Source organism: Chiloscyllium plagiosum, chromosome 2 (assembly GCF_004010195.1).
Source record: "Chiloscyllium plagiosum isolate BGI_BamShark_2017 chromosome 2, ASM401019v2, whole genome shotgun sequence".
NCBI lineage: Eukaryota > Metazoa > Chordata > Chondrichthyes > Orectolobiformes > Hemiscylliidae > Chiloscyllium > Chiloscyllium plagiosum.
Genome location: NC_057711.1, coordinates 10,481,752 through 10,496,544, shown reverse-complemented (window position 1 = coordinate 10,496,544; position 14,793 = coordinate 10,481,752). Strand labels below are relative to the sequence as shown.

Here is a 14,793-nt window from a genome sequence, read left to right as displayed (position 1 = left end):
CCACGCCAGTTACAGGTTCCGCCCCCACTCCCAGCTCTACACCCACACCAGATCCCAACTCCCAGCCCTGCCGAGTTTTCACCATCCCTCTCAGAACTCCCACTCACTGAGGACGAACGATCGGTCCTCAGCAAAGGATTCACCTTCATCCCCCTCCGTCCACGCATCAATGAATTTAATACACGCCGTGACGTCGAACAATTCTTCCGTCGCCTCTGCCTCCGAGCTTACTTTCACAATCAGGACTCCCGCCCACCTTCTGAGGACCCCTTTGCCCACCTCCAACACACTGCATCCACCTGGACACCCCGCGCTGGCCTATTACCTGCCCTCGACCTCTTCATTTCCAACTGCCGCCGGGACATTAACCACCCCCCACCAGCGCCACATGGTCTGTGCAGGGTCCTGCAAGAGTTACAGATATTATGGTCTCTGGTCTTTGGATAAGGTGAAACCCTCACTCAAATGAATTGCAAGTGGTAGCAGCTTACCCCCTGTAATTTGGCAAGTTGGCATCTCTCCGACTATGTGAGAATACGTTCTATTAATATTTCCCAAAGGGAAGGTTGCTGCTATTTTTGTTTTGGAAATTCTAATGGCACAAGAATAACTTGCTTTGATGGACAATGTAATTCTCTCTTTCTCTTTCTGTTAATGCTACAGCTATATCTCTCCTGTTGGATTGTTGCATAATCTTGTGTACTCGGAGTTCCAAATAAATTACCTGCCATGTCTAGAGAACACCTAGCCTGTGCATGTCTGGGGTAATTTAGTATGGCCAAACCATCTGACTTGCACATCTTTGGACTGTGGGAGGAAACTGATGCAGGCCCGGGGAGAACGTGCTAGCAACAGAAAAGGAACTAACACAAGTTAAGAAAGACATTTAAAAGTAGAGAATTGCAGTTCATCAAGACATCACAATGTACACCCCACAGCCAGTGCAGTACATCTGGCGTGTAGCAGACATGCTGAAATTGTGAGAGATGTGATAAGATGAAATGTGATTTAGAAAAAAAGGCTATCGTAAGAGTTACACAGCCCGGAAATGGACCCTTCTGTCTGACTAGTCCATGCCGACCATGTTTCCAAACTAAACCAGTCTCTCCTGCCTGCACTTGGCCCATATCCCTCCAAACTGTTGCTATTGCTGGACTTACTCAAACATGTTTTAAGACCAGGTTATAGTCCAACAGGTTTATTTGGAAGTACAAGCTTTGAGTGCTGCTCCTTCCCCAGGTCGCTAGTGGGGTAGGATACATAGGACATTGTTGTTTTACTTATAAATTCTAACTATCATATAACTGATGCATTTTAGAAGACAAATCTAGATGGCTGTTAAGTCTTTAATCACTTAGAATGAGGATGCAGATTTCAATTGATTAATATGTAAATTCCAGAATTAATTTCAAGTCACTGCCCCAGGATAACTGAAGGTTTCATCATCGTATTTAAAAAGTGACATCTCAGCTTGTGTCAAAGGTGTAAGGTTAGAATCTGTCTGGTGTGACTCCAGGTTGGGATACACAAAGTAGGAATTTATAAAATATCATATTACCTTCAGATTGAATGCTTTTTGAACAAAATAGAATGTATCCGCAAATGCAAATGTGCACTACAAATTCACTCCATAGATTTATGTGTGTGCATGCGAGAGAGAGGGGGACAGTGTGTGTGCGTGTTTGAGAGGGAGTGTGCACGAGTGTGACAGAGTACATTGTGACGATACTGCCGCTTTATCAAAGTTATTTTGTTTTTTTTTAAAAAGAGGTCGTAAAGGTAGAGGTGCCGAAATGTCTGGGCGTGAGCCTGTTTTAACAATGGCAGGGGAGTGATCGTTCTTCCAGTTCAGGTTTTTTAATAGTTTTTTTTTGTTGTAACTGTGAGAAGTTGCTTGCATTGGAGCAAGGTTCTAAACTTCCGATGGTTTCTGACTGGCTTTCTCTCTGAAATCTCTCCTGCCTGTCAGATCCTGAGTTTGAATTTACCTTTTGCCAAGGGGTATGTCTATGGGATGTTGCGGGAATGGGAACAACTCCTTAGTTAAGTTGATGTATTGAGTTGGGTTTTCAAATAGTTAAGTTATTCTAAATTCTGTTTTCTTTATTCGTGTTTCAAATGTAGTCTTTAAATAAATTCTGTTTTGCTTAAAGCTGAGTAGCTTGACGAGCTGCATCACACCTAGAATATCCACTTCATGTCTGTCTTTAAAATAAGAAACAGTCAGAATCTGGGTTACCTTAAAATATTTTGAGGTGGCCTGGCCTGGTCTAGACGAGTACTCCTGTGAGAGGATGTATGTGTGCATTGTAGGTTGACTGAGTGGGTTTCTGATCCATAGTCCTTTTGGGATCTTATTTACTTTCTTGCATTTCTGCAGAAACTTGATGTCTGTATCAATATGCGCAATTTTCTTGGAGATCCTCTCCACTTTGAGCCAGCAGTTGGTTGTGTCGATTATTGCCGTGATGTGGAGGTGCTGGTATTGAACTGGGATGTACAAAGCTAAGCATCATACAACATCAGGTTATAGTCCAACAGGTTTATTTGAAAGCACAGACTTTTGAAGTGCTGCTTCTTTGTCAGGTAGCTAGTGGGGGAGGGTACATCAATGTATCTGGTGTATAGTCTGGTTGGAGGCCCTGTGCAGCAAAGAAGTCTTTTTTGAGCTTGTGCATGAAAATGGATGAGTTATAGGATGGTGCCTAGAGATTTGGCGGTTGTGCTGAGGTTGTTGCACCAATGCTGTCATCATAGGCAATGCTGGTGTAGAGTGCCGAAACGTCCATAGTGATGAGGAATGTTCCTGGTTCGACTGGGCCGTGGGTGCTGAGGTCCTGTAAGAAGTTTTGTAGTGTCATGCCGGAAGCTGGGGGTTCCCTGTACAATGGGTTTCAGGATGTCCTCAACATAGGCAGAGAGATTCTCATGCAGGGTCCCTTTGCCTAATGCAATGAGATGTCCAGGTGTGTTGGCTTTGTGTATCTTCAGAAGGCAGTGGAAGTCTCCTACACGAGAAGTAGGTGGGATGAGAGTGCACAGAGCACTCTGAAGGACTGGATCACAGGTCTTGATCAATCTGTTTAGTTCACGGGCGTGTTCTTTGGTCGGTTAGGCCAGTAGTGTTGCCTGTAGTGTTCCTGGCTGTTCAGTTGTCGGTACACTTCCTTGCAGTAGTCCATTCTATTCTGTATGATGATGGCTATTTCTTTATCTGCTGGTTTGATGACAGTGTTGCGGTTGGTCTTGAGAGCATGGATGGCGCTGCCTTGTGATCAGGTGATGTTTGCTCCACCTTGAGTGCGGCTGATGAATTTGGCGTTTACACATTTCCTGATGGTTGGAGCATATATGTCAAGCCCAGGGCAGCAGCCCTCCGGAGAGGTCTGAATTAAAGACTCCTTTAGTCACTCCACCACAGATCTCTCTGTCAACTGTCCTGGTTTGTTGGCTGTCTCACTAGGCTTGCTGGTGGCATCTTGGAAGAATTCCTAGAGTCTCATTCATCTGATGAATTCCTGTGTCTCCCAGCACTCCAGATTTCTTTTAGAAACTCAGCACCCACGGACAGTAAACTAGGAACATTCCTCGTCACTGGACATTTCGGCATTCTACACCAGCATCCCACATGATGACAGCATCGCTACAACAGCGTCAGTCCTTAACGCCAATGACTGCCAATCTCCAGGCACCATCTTAGAACTCATCACTTCATCCTCGACCACAATGTCTTCACCTTCGACAATCCGTTCTTCATCCAGACACAAGGAACAGCCAATGGGGACCACATTTGCACCCCAAGACCCCAACATTTTCACTGGGAGATGGATGGGAATGTGGTAATTTGGAGCATAGGCTGATCAACTCTGATCTTAACAAATGGAGGGGCTGGCTTGTAGGAATGAATGGTCTACCACTATTCCTAATTCATATGATCTTATTGTTCATAATTGGTTACAGCACTGGAGAAGGCCATTCTGACCATCATGCCTGTTCCAGATCCAGATCGCTTTCAGATTTCACCCAGTTTGTACTGTCTTGATGCTGGCGTGTAATCTTCCAGTTGCAGCCAAATCTGCTTTTATATTTGACGTGATTGTCGTTTCCCATGACAGGAAGTGACGTCAGTACCTTGGCTTCCTGCCGTTACATTAGTAAATTTTACGCTGTATCCCAGCAATCAAATCAAAATCTATCCACAAATCTGACAAGGTGAGGGAGAAAGGGAAGAACGTTTTTACCTATGTTAGCTGAGGGAGCCAATGTTCTGAATGAACAAACACAAAAAAATTGGAACGCGATTTCATTTTTAATGGAATGTTAATTTACTTTAATTTGGAATGGAAGGGTAAAGAAAATTAAGTGGGGGGCATGGAGATTGTGTGCAAAATTTTATAAACACAGATAAACTGTGGGATTATCTGTAACTGGTTAGAGATTAAATGAACCAAACATTAAGTTGATTGTCAATGTATATTGACTTTTGTTCGGGAAGAAGAAAAGAAATTTATAGTCTTTAAGCCAAATCTCTTGATTTTTATTTGGAAAAGTTTGTCTGCTGTTTTATGTGCTTGTGGGGTTGGCAGTACAGTTGAAACATAGGAAATACGTCAGTCATTAACAGAAGTGCTTTGGATGGATAGCTGCACGGCGCAGGTTATCACTTCAGGAGGGATTATTTAACAGAGTGTGGAAAGGCAGACTTTTATTAATCAAAGTTTCTATTGCAGCAATAGAAGGAAGGAACATATTGGCATTTGAATAGCACCAAGCATGCCAACAGGGCCTCTCATTGTTTCACAAGCTAAGAAAGCAAAGTTTGTTTGACAACCGAAGCTGAGGGCCAAGTTTTCTGCACAGCAAGATTCCATTACTAACAACTGTGATGTTTTTGTTAGTCATTATTGAGGGTTAAATGCATTCAGGAGCCAGAGTTAGTCATTTTGCTCCTTGACCCTGTTCCGTCAAAGGGAGGCTTGCTACCTATGTGAGGGGAAGAGAGGATGAAGTGATGGGGGTGGGGAGGAGAGGCCATGAGGGTGAAGTGTAATTATCAGCATGGAACCCTTCGGCCAAATGGTCTGTTTCTGTGATTCCGTGGCAGTACGAAGTCAAGCTGAGGCACCCCTGGGACAATAAGCAAAGGAAAAGTGATTTAACTCATCATTTCATATTGTTCCTGTTGAGGGGGTTTGGGAGTTGGTCACTGAGTGAAAGGTGAGTGCCATGTTTTTCTGCAACATGATTCCGGTACTACTAAAGGTAACGGAGAGTGTGGACTTCAGAATTGTTTTGATGTTATAACAACTTAGATTTGATTTTCCTTTTGCCTGGTATTAATTTAACCCTTCAAGAATTAAAGATGAATCTTTGGGCCAATGGCAGCAAAATTATAGAGCTGTTTAAAACTATTCTAATTGAATTCATTTGTTTATTGGTTATAAAATAAAGATGTATGGGAGGACGGATAAGGATGTTTGAGGTTGGAGGGCATTTTATTAAAACCTCCACAGAGATGGCAGCTTTGATAGGAGTTGGTTATTGGTTACGTTGCAGATGGAGTTCACTCAGTGCAGGAGGGCAGTGTTGATGAATCGATTATACAAGGTAAAACTAAGACTTGTTTCATTACTTAAATGGTGAAAACTGGGAATAGTGAAGGTGTATAAAGATTTGGAGATCCATTTATATCAAATCATTAGACTACAGTAATCATGGGCAAAGATGCCAGCCATATGGTTCAGAAACCTTACACACTAAGCCACAGCCTCTGGGATCAAGTCCGACTCTAGGGCTGGAGGACAGACTTCAACGCTGACACTCCAGTGCATTTTGGAAGAAGGGATGATGGTATATTGGATCTTGTCAATGCTTGGCACTTGGATCATGCTGATGTTGCCATATCACCCCAACCTGAATATTGTTCAGTCCTTACTGCAAAATGACGTGGACTACTTCAGTATCTGTGGAGTCACAAATGGTGCTAACGTATGAGAAAAGATTGGATCAACTGCGCTTGAACCATATGAAATCCTGATGGGACTGGACAGGCTAGATGTGGGAAGAATGTTCCCAATGTTGGGGAAGCCCAGAACTAAGGGGTCACAGTCTAAGAATAAGAGATAAGCTATTCAGGACTGAGATGAGGAAGAATGTCTTTAGAGCTGTGAACCTGTGGAATTCTCTCTGACAGGAAGCTGTTGGGGTTAGTTCATTCGATATATTCAGGAGGGAGCTGGACATGGCTCTTGTGGCTAAAGGGATCCAGCGGTATGGAGAGAAAGTGGGAATGGGATACTGAGATTACGTGATCAGCCATGATCATATTGAATAGTAATGCAGGCTCAAAGGGCTGTGAATGTCCTGCTATTTTCTATGTTTCTTTGTGCTGAACATTGTATAATCATCAAGAACATCCCCGCTTCTGACCTTATGATGGAGGGAAGATCATTGAAACATCTGAAGATGGTTGGAACTTGGACATTACCTTCAAGGAACTCCTGCAGTGATGTCTTTTGGCTGAGAGGATTGACCTTCAATAACCACTACCTTTCTGCCAGTTATGATTCTAACCAGTGGAATAGGAAGGATGTTATTGCATTGGAGACATAGAAAATAGGTGCAGGAGTAGGCCATTGGGCCCTTTGAGCCTGTGCCACCATTCTATATGATCATGGCTGATCGTGTAATCTCTGTATCCAACTCCTGCTTTCTCTTCATTGTCCTTGATCCTTTCAGCCGCAAGGGGCCATGTCCAGCTCCCTCTTGAATATATCTAACAAACTGACCCCAACAGCTTCCTGTGGGAGAGAATTCCACAGGCTCACAACTGAGTGAAGAAGTTCTTCCTCATCTCAGTCCTGAATGGCTTACCCTCTATTCTGAGACTGTGATCCCTAGTTCTGGACTTTGCCAAGTTCAAGACCATTCTACACACACGCATGCATACACATGCACGCACGCACGCGCACGCACACACATATACATATATATGCAGTCTGGTGAGCGTTTGCTGGATTCCCTCAGTAGCAAGAATGTCCTTCCCCAAAGTAGGAAACCAAAAGTCCAAACAAAACTCAAGATGTAGCCTCACCAAGGCCCTGTATAACTGCAGCAAGACATGCTTTAATACTCAAATCCTCTTGCAATGAAGGCCAGCATGCCATTCGCTTTCTTCATAGCCTCCAGCAACTGTTCCACCATGACACCCAGATCTCGTTGCACCTCACCCTTTCCTAAACCGCCACCATTCAGATAATAATCTGCCTTCCTGTTTTTGCGAATCAATCATATATCAGATATGATTCATTTGATTAAGTCTAGAAGTGAAAGGCTTGTTTTATGATGAGAGATTGAACAGATTAAGCCTGTACTGTGGTGTTTAGAAGGATGAGAGGAGATCTAATTGACATATACAAGATGTTAAAGGAGATTGGTAACCTAGATGTAGAAAGGATATTTTGCCTTGTGAGGCAATCTAGAATGAAAGGGCATAGTTTTAGGACGAAAGTGGCAAATTTAAAACACATCAGTGAGGAGAAATTACTCTGTGATTTCACTGCCTTAGAGTGTGTGGATGCTAGGACACTGAAGAAATTTGAGGAGATAGACCAATTTTCAATTAGAGTTGAAGGGTTATGGGGAACAGGCAGAAAAATAGAGTTGAGGCCAAGAGGAGATCAGTCATAATTGTATTAATTGGAGCAGGCCCGAGAGGCTGAATTGTATACTCCTACTCCAGGAGGGATAGTCAACACATGATGTAATGCTGCTTGGATGTTGTTTTGAAAACAAGATGCCAACATCCAGTATGTGTGATATACACTCTAGAGAGTTTTGACACCAGAAGGATCCAGCTGGGTATAATTTCTAGGTAATCTCAAGTGACTGAATAGACAAAAGTTGATTAATGTCATTAAGAGTTCTTGCTGAAGGGAAAGGAGATTTGTGAGGTACTAATAGCTTTGGAAGAGGAGTAAAGAAAGACTTGTTTTTCTATATTGTGCCTTTCAGTGTCTGCCAAACTGATTTACAATGATTGAGCTAGGTTTAAAGTGTAGTTACACTTTTAACTCAGGTTGACAGCACAGTAAAAGGTCTTTTGGCCCATTGAGTAAGATACTAGAGAAGGTTTAGGGCCTAACAAAAATAGTAGTGGAAAGTTGTGGAAGGAATCTGAGGACATGGGGAAGCGCTTAATGAATACTTTTTGTCAGTATTCACACTGGAAAAGGGCAATGTTAGTGAGAATACAGAGATGCAGGCTACAAGATTAGATGGGGTCGAGGGTGACAAAGAGGAAGATTTCCCAATTTTGGAAGATCTGAAAATAGATAAGACCCTGGAGCTGGATGGGATTTATCCTCTGATTCTCTGGGAAGCTTGGGAGGCGATTGCATAGCCTTTGGCATCAATCTTTGTCATCATTGTCGACAGGACTAGTGTCAGAAGACTGGAGGAGAGCAAATTTTCCCTTGTTTAAGAAAGGGAGTCAGGCCAACCCTGGTAATTATAGGCCAGTGAGCCTTACTTCGGTTGTGGGTAAGGTATTGGAAAAGGTTACAAGAGAGGATTTATAATCACCTGGAAAGGAATAATTTGATTAGGGGTAGTCAACACAGTTTTGAGAAGTCTAGGTCATGCCTTACTAACTTTAGTGAGTTCTTCAAGAAGGTGACAAAACAGGTGGATGAAGGTAAGGCGGCTGATGTGGTGTATATGGACTTCAGTAAGGTGTTTGATAAGGTTCCACACAGTAGGCTATTTCACAAAATAAGGAATTTTGGGATTGAAGGTGATTTAGTGGTTTGAATCAGAAATTGGCTTGCTGAAAGAAGACAGAGGGTGGTGGTTGATGGGAAATGTTCATCCTGGAGCTCAGTTACCAGTGGTGTGACACATGGATCTGTTTTGGGGCCACTGCTGTTTGTCATTTTTATAAACTATCTGGAGGTGGGTATAGAAGGATTGGTTAGTAGATTTACAGTTGAAACTAAGGTAGGCAGAGGTATGGATATTGCCGAAGGATGTTGTGGGTTACAGAGGGACGTAGATAAGATGCAGAGTCATAGAGATGTACAGCGTGGAAACAGACCCTTCGGTCTAACCCGTCCATACCGACCAGATATCCCAACCCAATCTAGTCCCACCTGCTAGCACCCGGCCCATATCCCTCCAAACCCTTCCTATTCATATACCCATCCAAATGCCTCTTAAATGTTGCAATTGTACCAGCCTCCACCACTTCCTCTGGCAGCTCATTCCATACACGTACCACCCTCTTTGTGGAAACAGTTGCCCCGTAGGTCTCTTTTATATCTTTCCCCTCTCACCCTCGACTTATGCCCTCTAGTTCTGGACTTCCCGACCCCAGGGAAAAGACTTTGCCTATTTACCCTATCCACTCTGACTCTATACCCCTCATAATTTTGTAAACCTCTATAAGGTCACCCCTCAGCCTCTGATGCTCCAGGGGAAACAGCCCCAGCCTGTTCAGCCTCTCCTGTAGCTCAAATCCTCCAACCCTGGAAACCTCCTCCAACCCTCAGCTGGGCTGAGAAATGGCAAATGGAGTTTAATGCAGAAAAGTGTGAGGTAGTTCACTTTAGAAAAAGTAACAGGAATGCAGAGTACTGGGCTAATGGTAAAATTCTTGGCAGTGTAGATGAACAGAGAGATCTGTGTCCAGGTGCCTAAATCCCTGAAAGTTGCCACCCAGGTTGATAGGGTTGTTAAGAAGGCATGTGGTGTGTTGGTGTTTATTGGTAGGGGTATTGAGTTTTGGAGCCACGAGCTCATGCTTCAGCTGTACAAGACACTGGTGCGGCTGCATCTGGGGTATTGCGTGCGGTTCTAGTCACTGCATTATAGGAAGGATGTGGAAGCTTCACAAAGGGTTCAGAGGAGATTTACTAGGATGGTGCCTGGTATGGAAGGAAGGTCTTACGAGGATAGGCTGAGGGAACTGAGGCTGTTTTCGTTGGAGAGAAGATGATTGAGAGGTGACTTAATCGAGACATGTAAGATAACCGGAAGGTTAGATAGGGTGGACAGTGAGAGCCTTTTTCCTTGGATGGTGAAGGCAACACAAGGGGACATAGCTTTAAATTGAGGGGTGATAGATTTTGGACAGATATTAGGGATTGTTTCTTCACTCAGAATAGTAGGGGTGTGGAATGGCCTGCCTGCAGTAGTAGTAGACTCTCCGACTTTAAGGGCATTTAAATGGGCATCGGACATGCATATGGATAGTAATGGTGTAGGTTAGATACGCATCAGATCAATTTTGCAGGTCGGTGCAACATCGAGGACCGAAGGGCCTGTACTGCGCTGTAACGTTCTATGTTCTATGAGTCTGTACCATTAGAAACCACCATCTATTATAATCCCATTTTACTTGATTACTTATTATAGTAACATGTTCCCCACTTTCCAAACTTGTAAATAGCGAACTGGGAACAGGAGTAGGCCATTCAACATCTCAAACTTGCTCCAGCAAACCACCAAAGAGGTTGATCCTGAATTCCCTGTGGGATTTGGTTAGTCACTTAAATTTACAGTTACCTAGTTCTGATTTCCCTATTGAATGGAAGCATCCTCTTTCGGTCTACCTTGGGTAATCTTAAAGACTCTTAAAGGCCAGAGATAAAAGCCAAAAAGCGATTGTTAATTAATTAATCCAGCATTGTTTCCACCATATTGCTGATGGAACAAGAACAATTACTGGTGGTTGGTTGGGTGCATGTGTATGTGAGAGACAGAGACCTCATTCAAGTACCAAGTAAAATGTTAACTCCTTTGTCAAATCGTCCACTTGTACAACTGTGTTTCACTTTGTTTTGAGAGCATTGAGCTGTTCATACTGTAAGTGAATTGTATCGAGATAATTATTTGTTGGTAGTGGCAGGATTTATGTGGGAGATGCAGGAGGTTTAGTGTGGCCTGTGTTTGATTGCATTGCCATGTGTTCAGTATTCTGTAATTTTGTTTCCAAATGTGACATTGTTGTGCTTCTGGATTCAATTAGAATTTGTAGACTTGTTGGTTGGGGAGTGGAGTTTGGTGCCATCTTGCGTCTGCGTGCGTATATGTATACCGCGTGTATGTGCACTGCCTGCGCTACTTTCTAAGCAGTTAGAGAGATTGGCAGGCAGTTCAGACTTTTCCTGGTATCGGAGGATCTCTGGGTCAGACAGAGTCCGTTCCTTTCGGACATGATACTCCCATCTTGATTTCAAAATTCTCCACGTCCGAAGTCCCAGGAGGTACAAAATAACCTAATGAATTCAAAACAAATGCTTAGGCCAACTCCAGAACAGTCTAGAACTATCTGTACAAGTTTAGGAGTAGGCTATTCAGCTCTGGTCCTATTCCACTTATGCAATTGGATTGAAATCAATCGGCAATCAAAATAAATTCCTAATGAGGTATTTTGCATATCATCTCATCTGTTCTTTCAGGTGCAGTGAAACCAACTTGCATTATGGACCTTGTCCAGCTCCCTTTCTGGACCTTTCCAGTGACTCCATGTCTACTGCATGAGCTATCAATTTCATCCAATATGGTCCTGATTCTTGGGTTGGGTGAGGGGAGGTTTATGAGCTATGTTGTGGGACAAAGGTACAATGCTAGCCATTCCTAATTTCCCTTGAATGATTGGCTCTTTAAGGCATTTCAACAGACAGTTAAGAATCATTAAAGTCATAAAGATGTACAGCACAGAAATAGACCCTTCTGTCCAACTCGTCCATGCAGACCAGATATCCCACATTTGCCAAAATTTGGCCCATATCCCTACAAACCTTTCCTATTTATATACCCATCCAGACGCTTTTTTAAATGTTGTAATTGTACTATCCTCCTCCACTTCCTCTGGCAGCTCATTCCATACACGCTCCACCCTCTGCGTGAAACACTTGCCTCTTACGTCCCTTTTATATCTTTCCACTCTCACCTGAAACCTATGTACTGTAGTTTTGGACCTTCTTTCATGGGGAAAAGACGGGAGTATTTTGCATCAGTATTTACCGTGGAAAAGAATTTGGAAGGTATAGAATGTTGCAAAATATCCATATTACACAGGAGGAGGTGCTGGATGTCTTGAAATGGGTAAAGGTAGATAAATCCGCAGGACCTGATCAAGTGTTCCCTAGAACTCTGTGGGAAGCTAGAGAAGTGATTGCTGGGCCTCTTGTTAAGATATTTGTATCATTGATTGTCACAGGTGAGGTGCAGGAAGACTGGACGTTGGCTAACATGGTGCCACTGTTTAAGAAGGGTAGTAAGGACAAATCAGGGAACTATAGACCAGTGAGCCTGAATTTGGTGGTGGGCAAGGTGTTGGAGGGAATCCTGAGGGACAGGCTGTATATGTATCTGGAAAGGCAAGGACCGATTAGGGATAGTCAACATGGCTTTGTACATGGGAAATCATGTCTTAAATGATTTGGATGCGAGCATAAGAGGTACAGTTAGTAAGTTTGCAGATGACATCAAAATTGGAGGTGTAGTGGACAGCGAAGAGGGTTACCTCCGATTACAACAGGATCTGGACCAGATGGGCCAATGGGCTGAGAAGTGGCAGGTGGAGTTTAATTCAGATAAATGTGAGGTGCTGAATTTTGGGAAAGCAAGTCTTAGCAGGACTTTTACACTTAATGGTAAGGTCCTAGGGAGTGTTGCTGAACAAAGAGACCTTGGAGTGCAGGTTCATAGCTCATTGAAAGTGGAGTCGCAGGTAGATAGGATAGTTTTATAGCTTTCCCCTCTCACCCGAAACCTATGCCCTCTAGTTCTGGACTCCCTGACCCCAGGGAAAAGACTTTGTCCATTTATTCTATCCTTGCCCCTCATAATTTTGTAAATCTCTACAAGATCACCCCTCAGCCTCTGATGCTCCAGGATAAATAGCCTCAGCCAATCAGCCTCTCCCTATAGCTCAGACCCTCCAACCCTGGCAACATGCTTGTAAATCTTTACTGAACCCTTTCAAGTTTGACAGTACTCTAAAATTTGCCTCAGCAATGTCCTGTACAGCTGCAACATGACCTCCCAACTCCTGTGCTCAGTGCGCTGACCAATAAGGGAAAGCATGCCAAACTCCTCCTTCACTAACCGATCTACCTGTGACTCCACTTTCAAGGAATGATGAACCAGCATTCCAAGGTCTCTTTGGTCAATTAATCAATTAGGTGTAAAATTTGCCTCAGCAATGTCCTGTACAGCTGCAACATGACCTCCCAACTCCTGTGCTCAGTGCGCTGACCAATAAGGGAAAGCATGCCAAACTCCTCCTTCACTATCCTATCTACCTGTGACTCCACTTTCAAGGAATGATGAACCAGCATTCCAAGGTCCCTTTGGTCAATTAATCAATTAGGTGTCATTCCTGAAGAAGGGCTTATGCCCGAAGCGTCGATTCTCCTGTTCCTTGGATGCTGCCTGACCTGCTGCGCTTTTCCAGCAACACATTTTCAGCAATTAATCAATTACAATGGTGTGGGTCTGGAGTCTGATGTAGGTCAGACCAGGTACAGATTGCAGATATCTTTCCCTAAAGGAGATTGGTGAGTCAGATAATTTCACAGTAATTGATAACCGTAATGGTGACCTCAAGAATGAAACAAGCTTTATATTTCAGATTTATTAGTTGAGCTGAATTCACTGGCTGCCAGAGTGAGATTTGAACTCACGTCCTCAGAAAATTAGCTAGGGCCTCCAGATTGCTAGTCCAGTCACATTATTTCCTGGCGCCTAATCTGTTTCAAGGTTTGCATACCCTTTCTGTTTTATTTCTTCCTAATATTTAATTTAAAATAATGTGCCCATATATACATTGCCAAGTCAGTTTATAGCATTATATATTTAAATGAAATCCTTCCAAATCTACTCTTTGCTGGAGTCATGGGACCCCATTCCATAAATCCTTAAAAGTGAAATTCTGTGGATGCTGGCATTCTGAAATAAAAGTGAAAATGCTAGAGAAACTCAGCAGGTCTGACAGCCTGTGGAGAGAGAAACAGAGTTAAGATGTTGAGGCAAAATACTGTAGATGCTGGAAATCAGAATGCTGGACAAACTTAGCAACTTGCTCTGAAGAGTCATACCGGACTCTGTGTTAACTCTGTTTCAATCTCCATTTTGACATGTTAAATGACCTGTTATCTCAACATGTTTGTTGGGGAGGAATGGCGTTCCAGACTTCGTATCATGTAGATATCTACCGATCGCCCCCCTCTGTGAAATGACAGCTTTCCTGTGATTACATCCTTAAGGAATATGGATTTGATCAAATGTAAAGCAAGATTAAAAGTATTAAACCTCTCAAGCTGATTAATTTGCCATTAATTCCCAGAACTTTTGATTAAATGACGATATTATCTGGATAGTCATTAGTTCTATACATGTTAAGTATTCCTGTCAATTTGTAAAGATATGGACCATTGATATCACACTGACTGTTTGGTGGCTTCTGCACTTTTCTCATAAATAATGTTGCTTTTTATTTTTCAGAAAGGGATTATTACAACCTGTGTGACAAGCAACCAATTGGAAGAACCCTTTTCAGGCAGTTCTGCGAGACCAGAGTTGAATTGAAGCGATGCATTGAATTCCTGGATGCAGTGGTAAGTCTTTACTTCAGCGCAATTTTAACGTTTAAGTCAGGTTCACAAGAGAAGATGATCAAGATCCTTCTAGTTTGTATTCTACCATCCAATTAATCTGTGATGGATCAGTGATGGAACTGTTGATTAATTATATCAATCAATTGCAGCCAATTAGGATGTTGATAAT

General features: G+C 42.9%; 1 protein-coding gene across 1 annotated transcript in view; it reads left to right on the top strand.

Annotated features, from left to right (window-relative positions):
- grk4 (G protein-coupled receptor kinase 4) overlaps nt 1-14,793 on the top strand; it is a 118,964-nt gene that overhangs the window by 67,596 nt on the left and 36,575 nt on the right. The window contains exon 3 of the mRNA XM_043703776.1: nt 14,512-14,624. Coding sequence (XP_043559711.1) covers nt 14,512-14,624 — 113 coding nt within the window. The remainder of the gene's footprint in view (nt 1-14,511; nt 14,625-14,793) is intronic.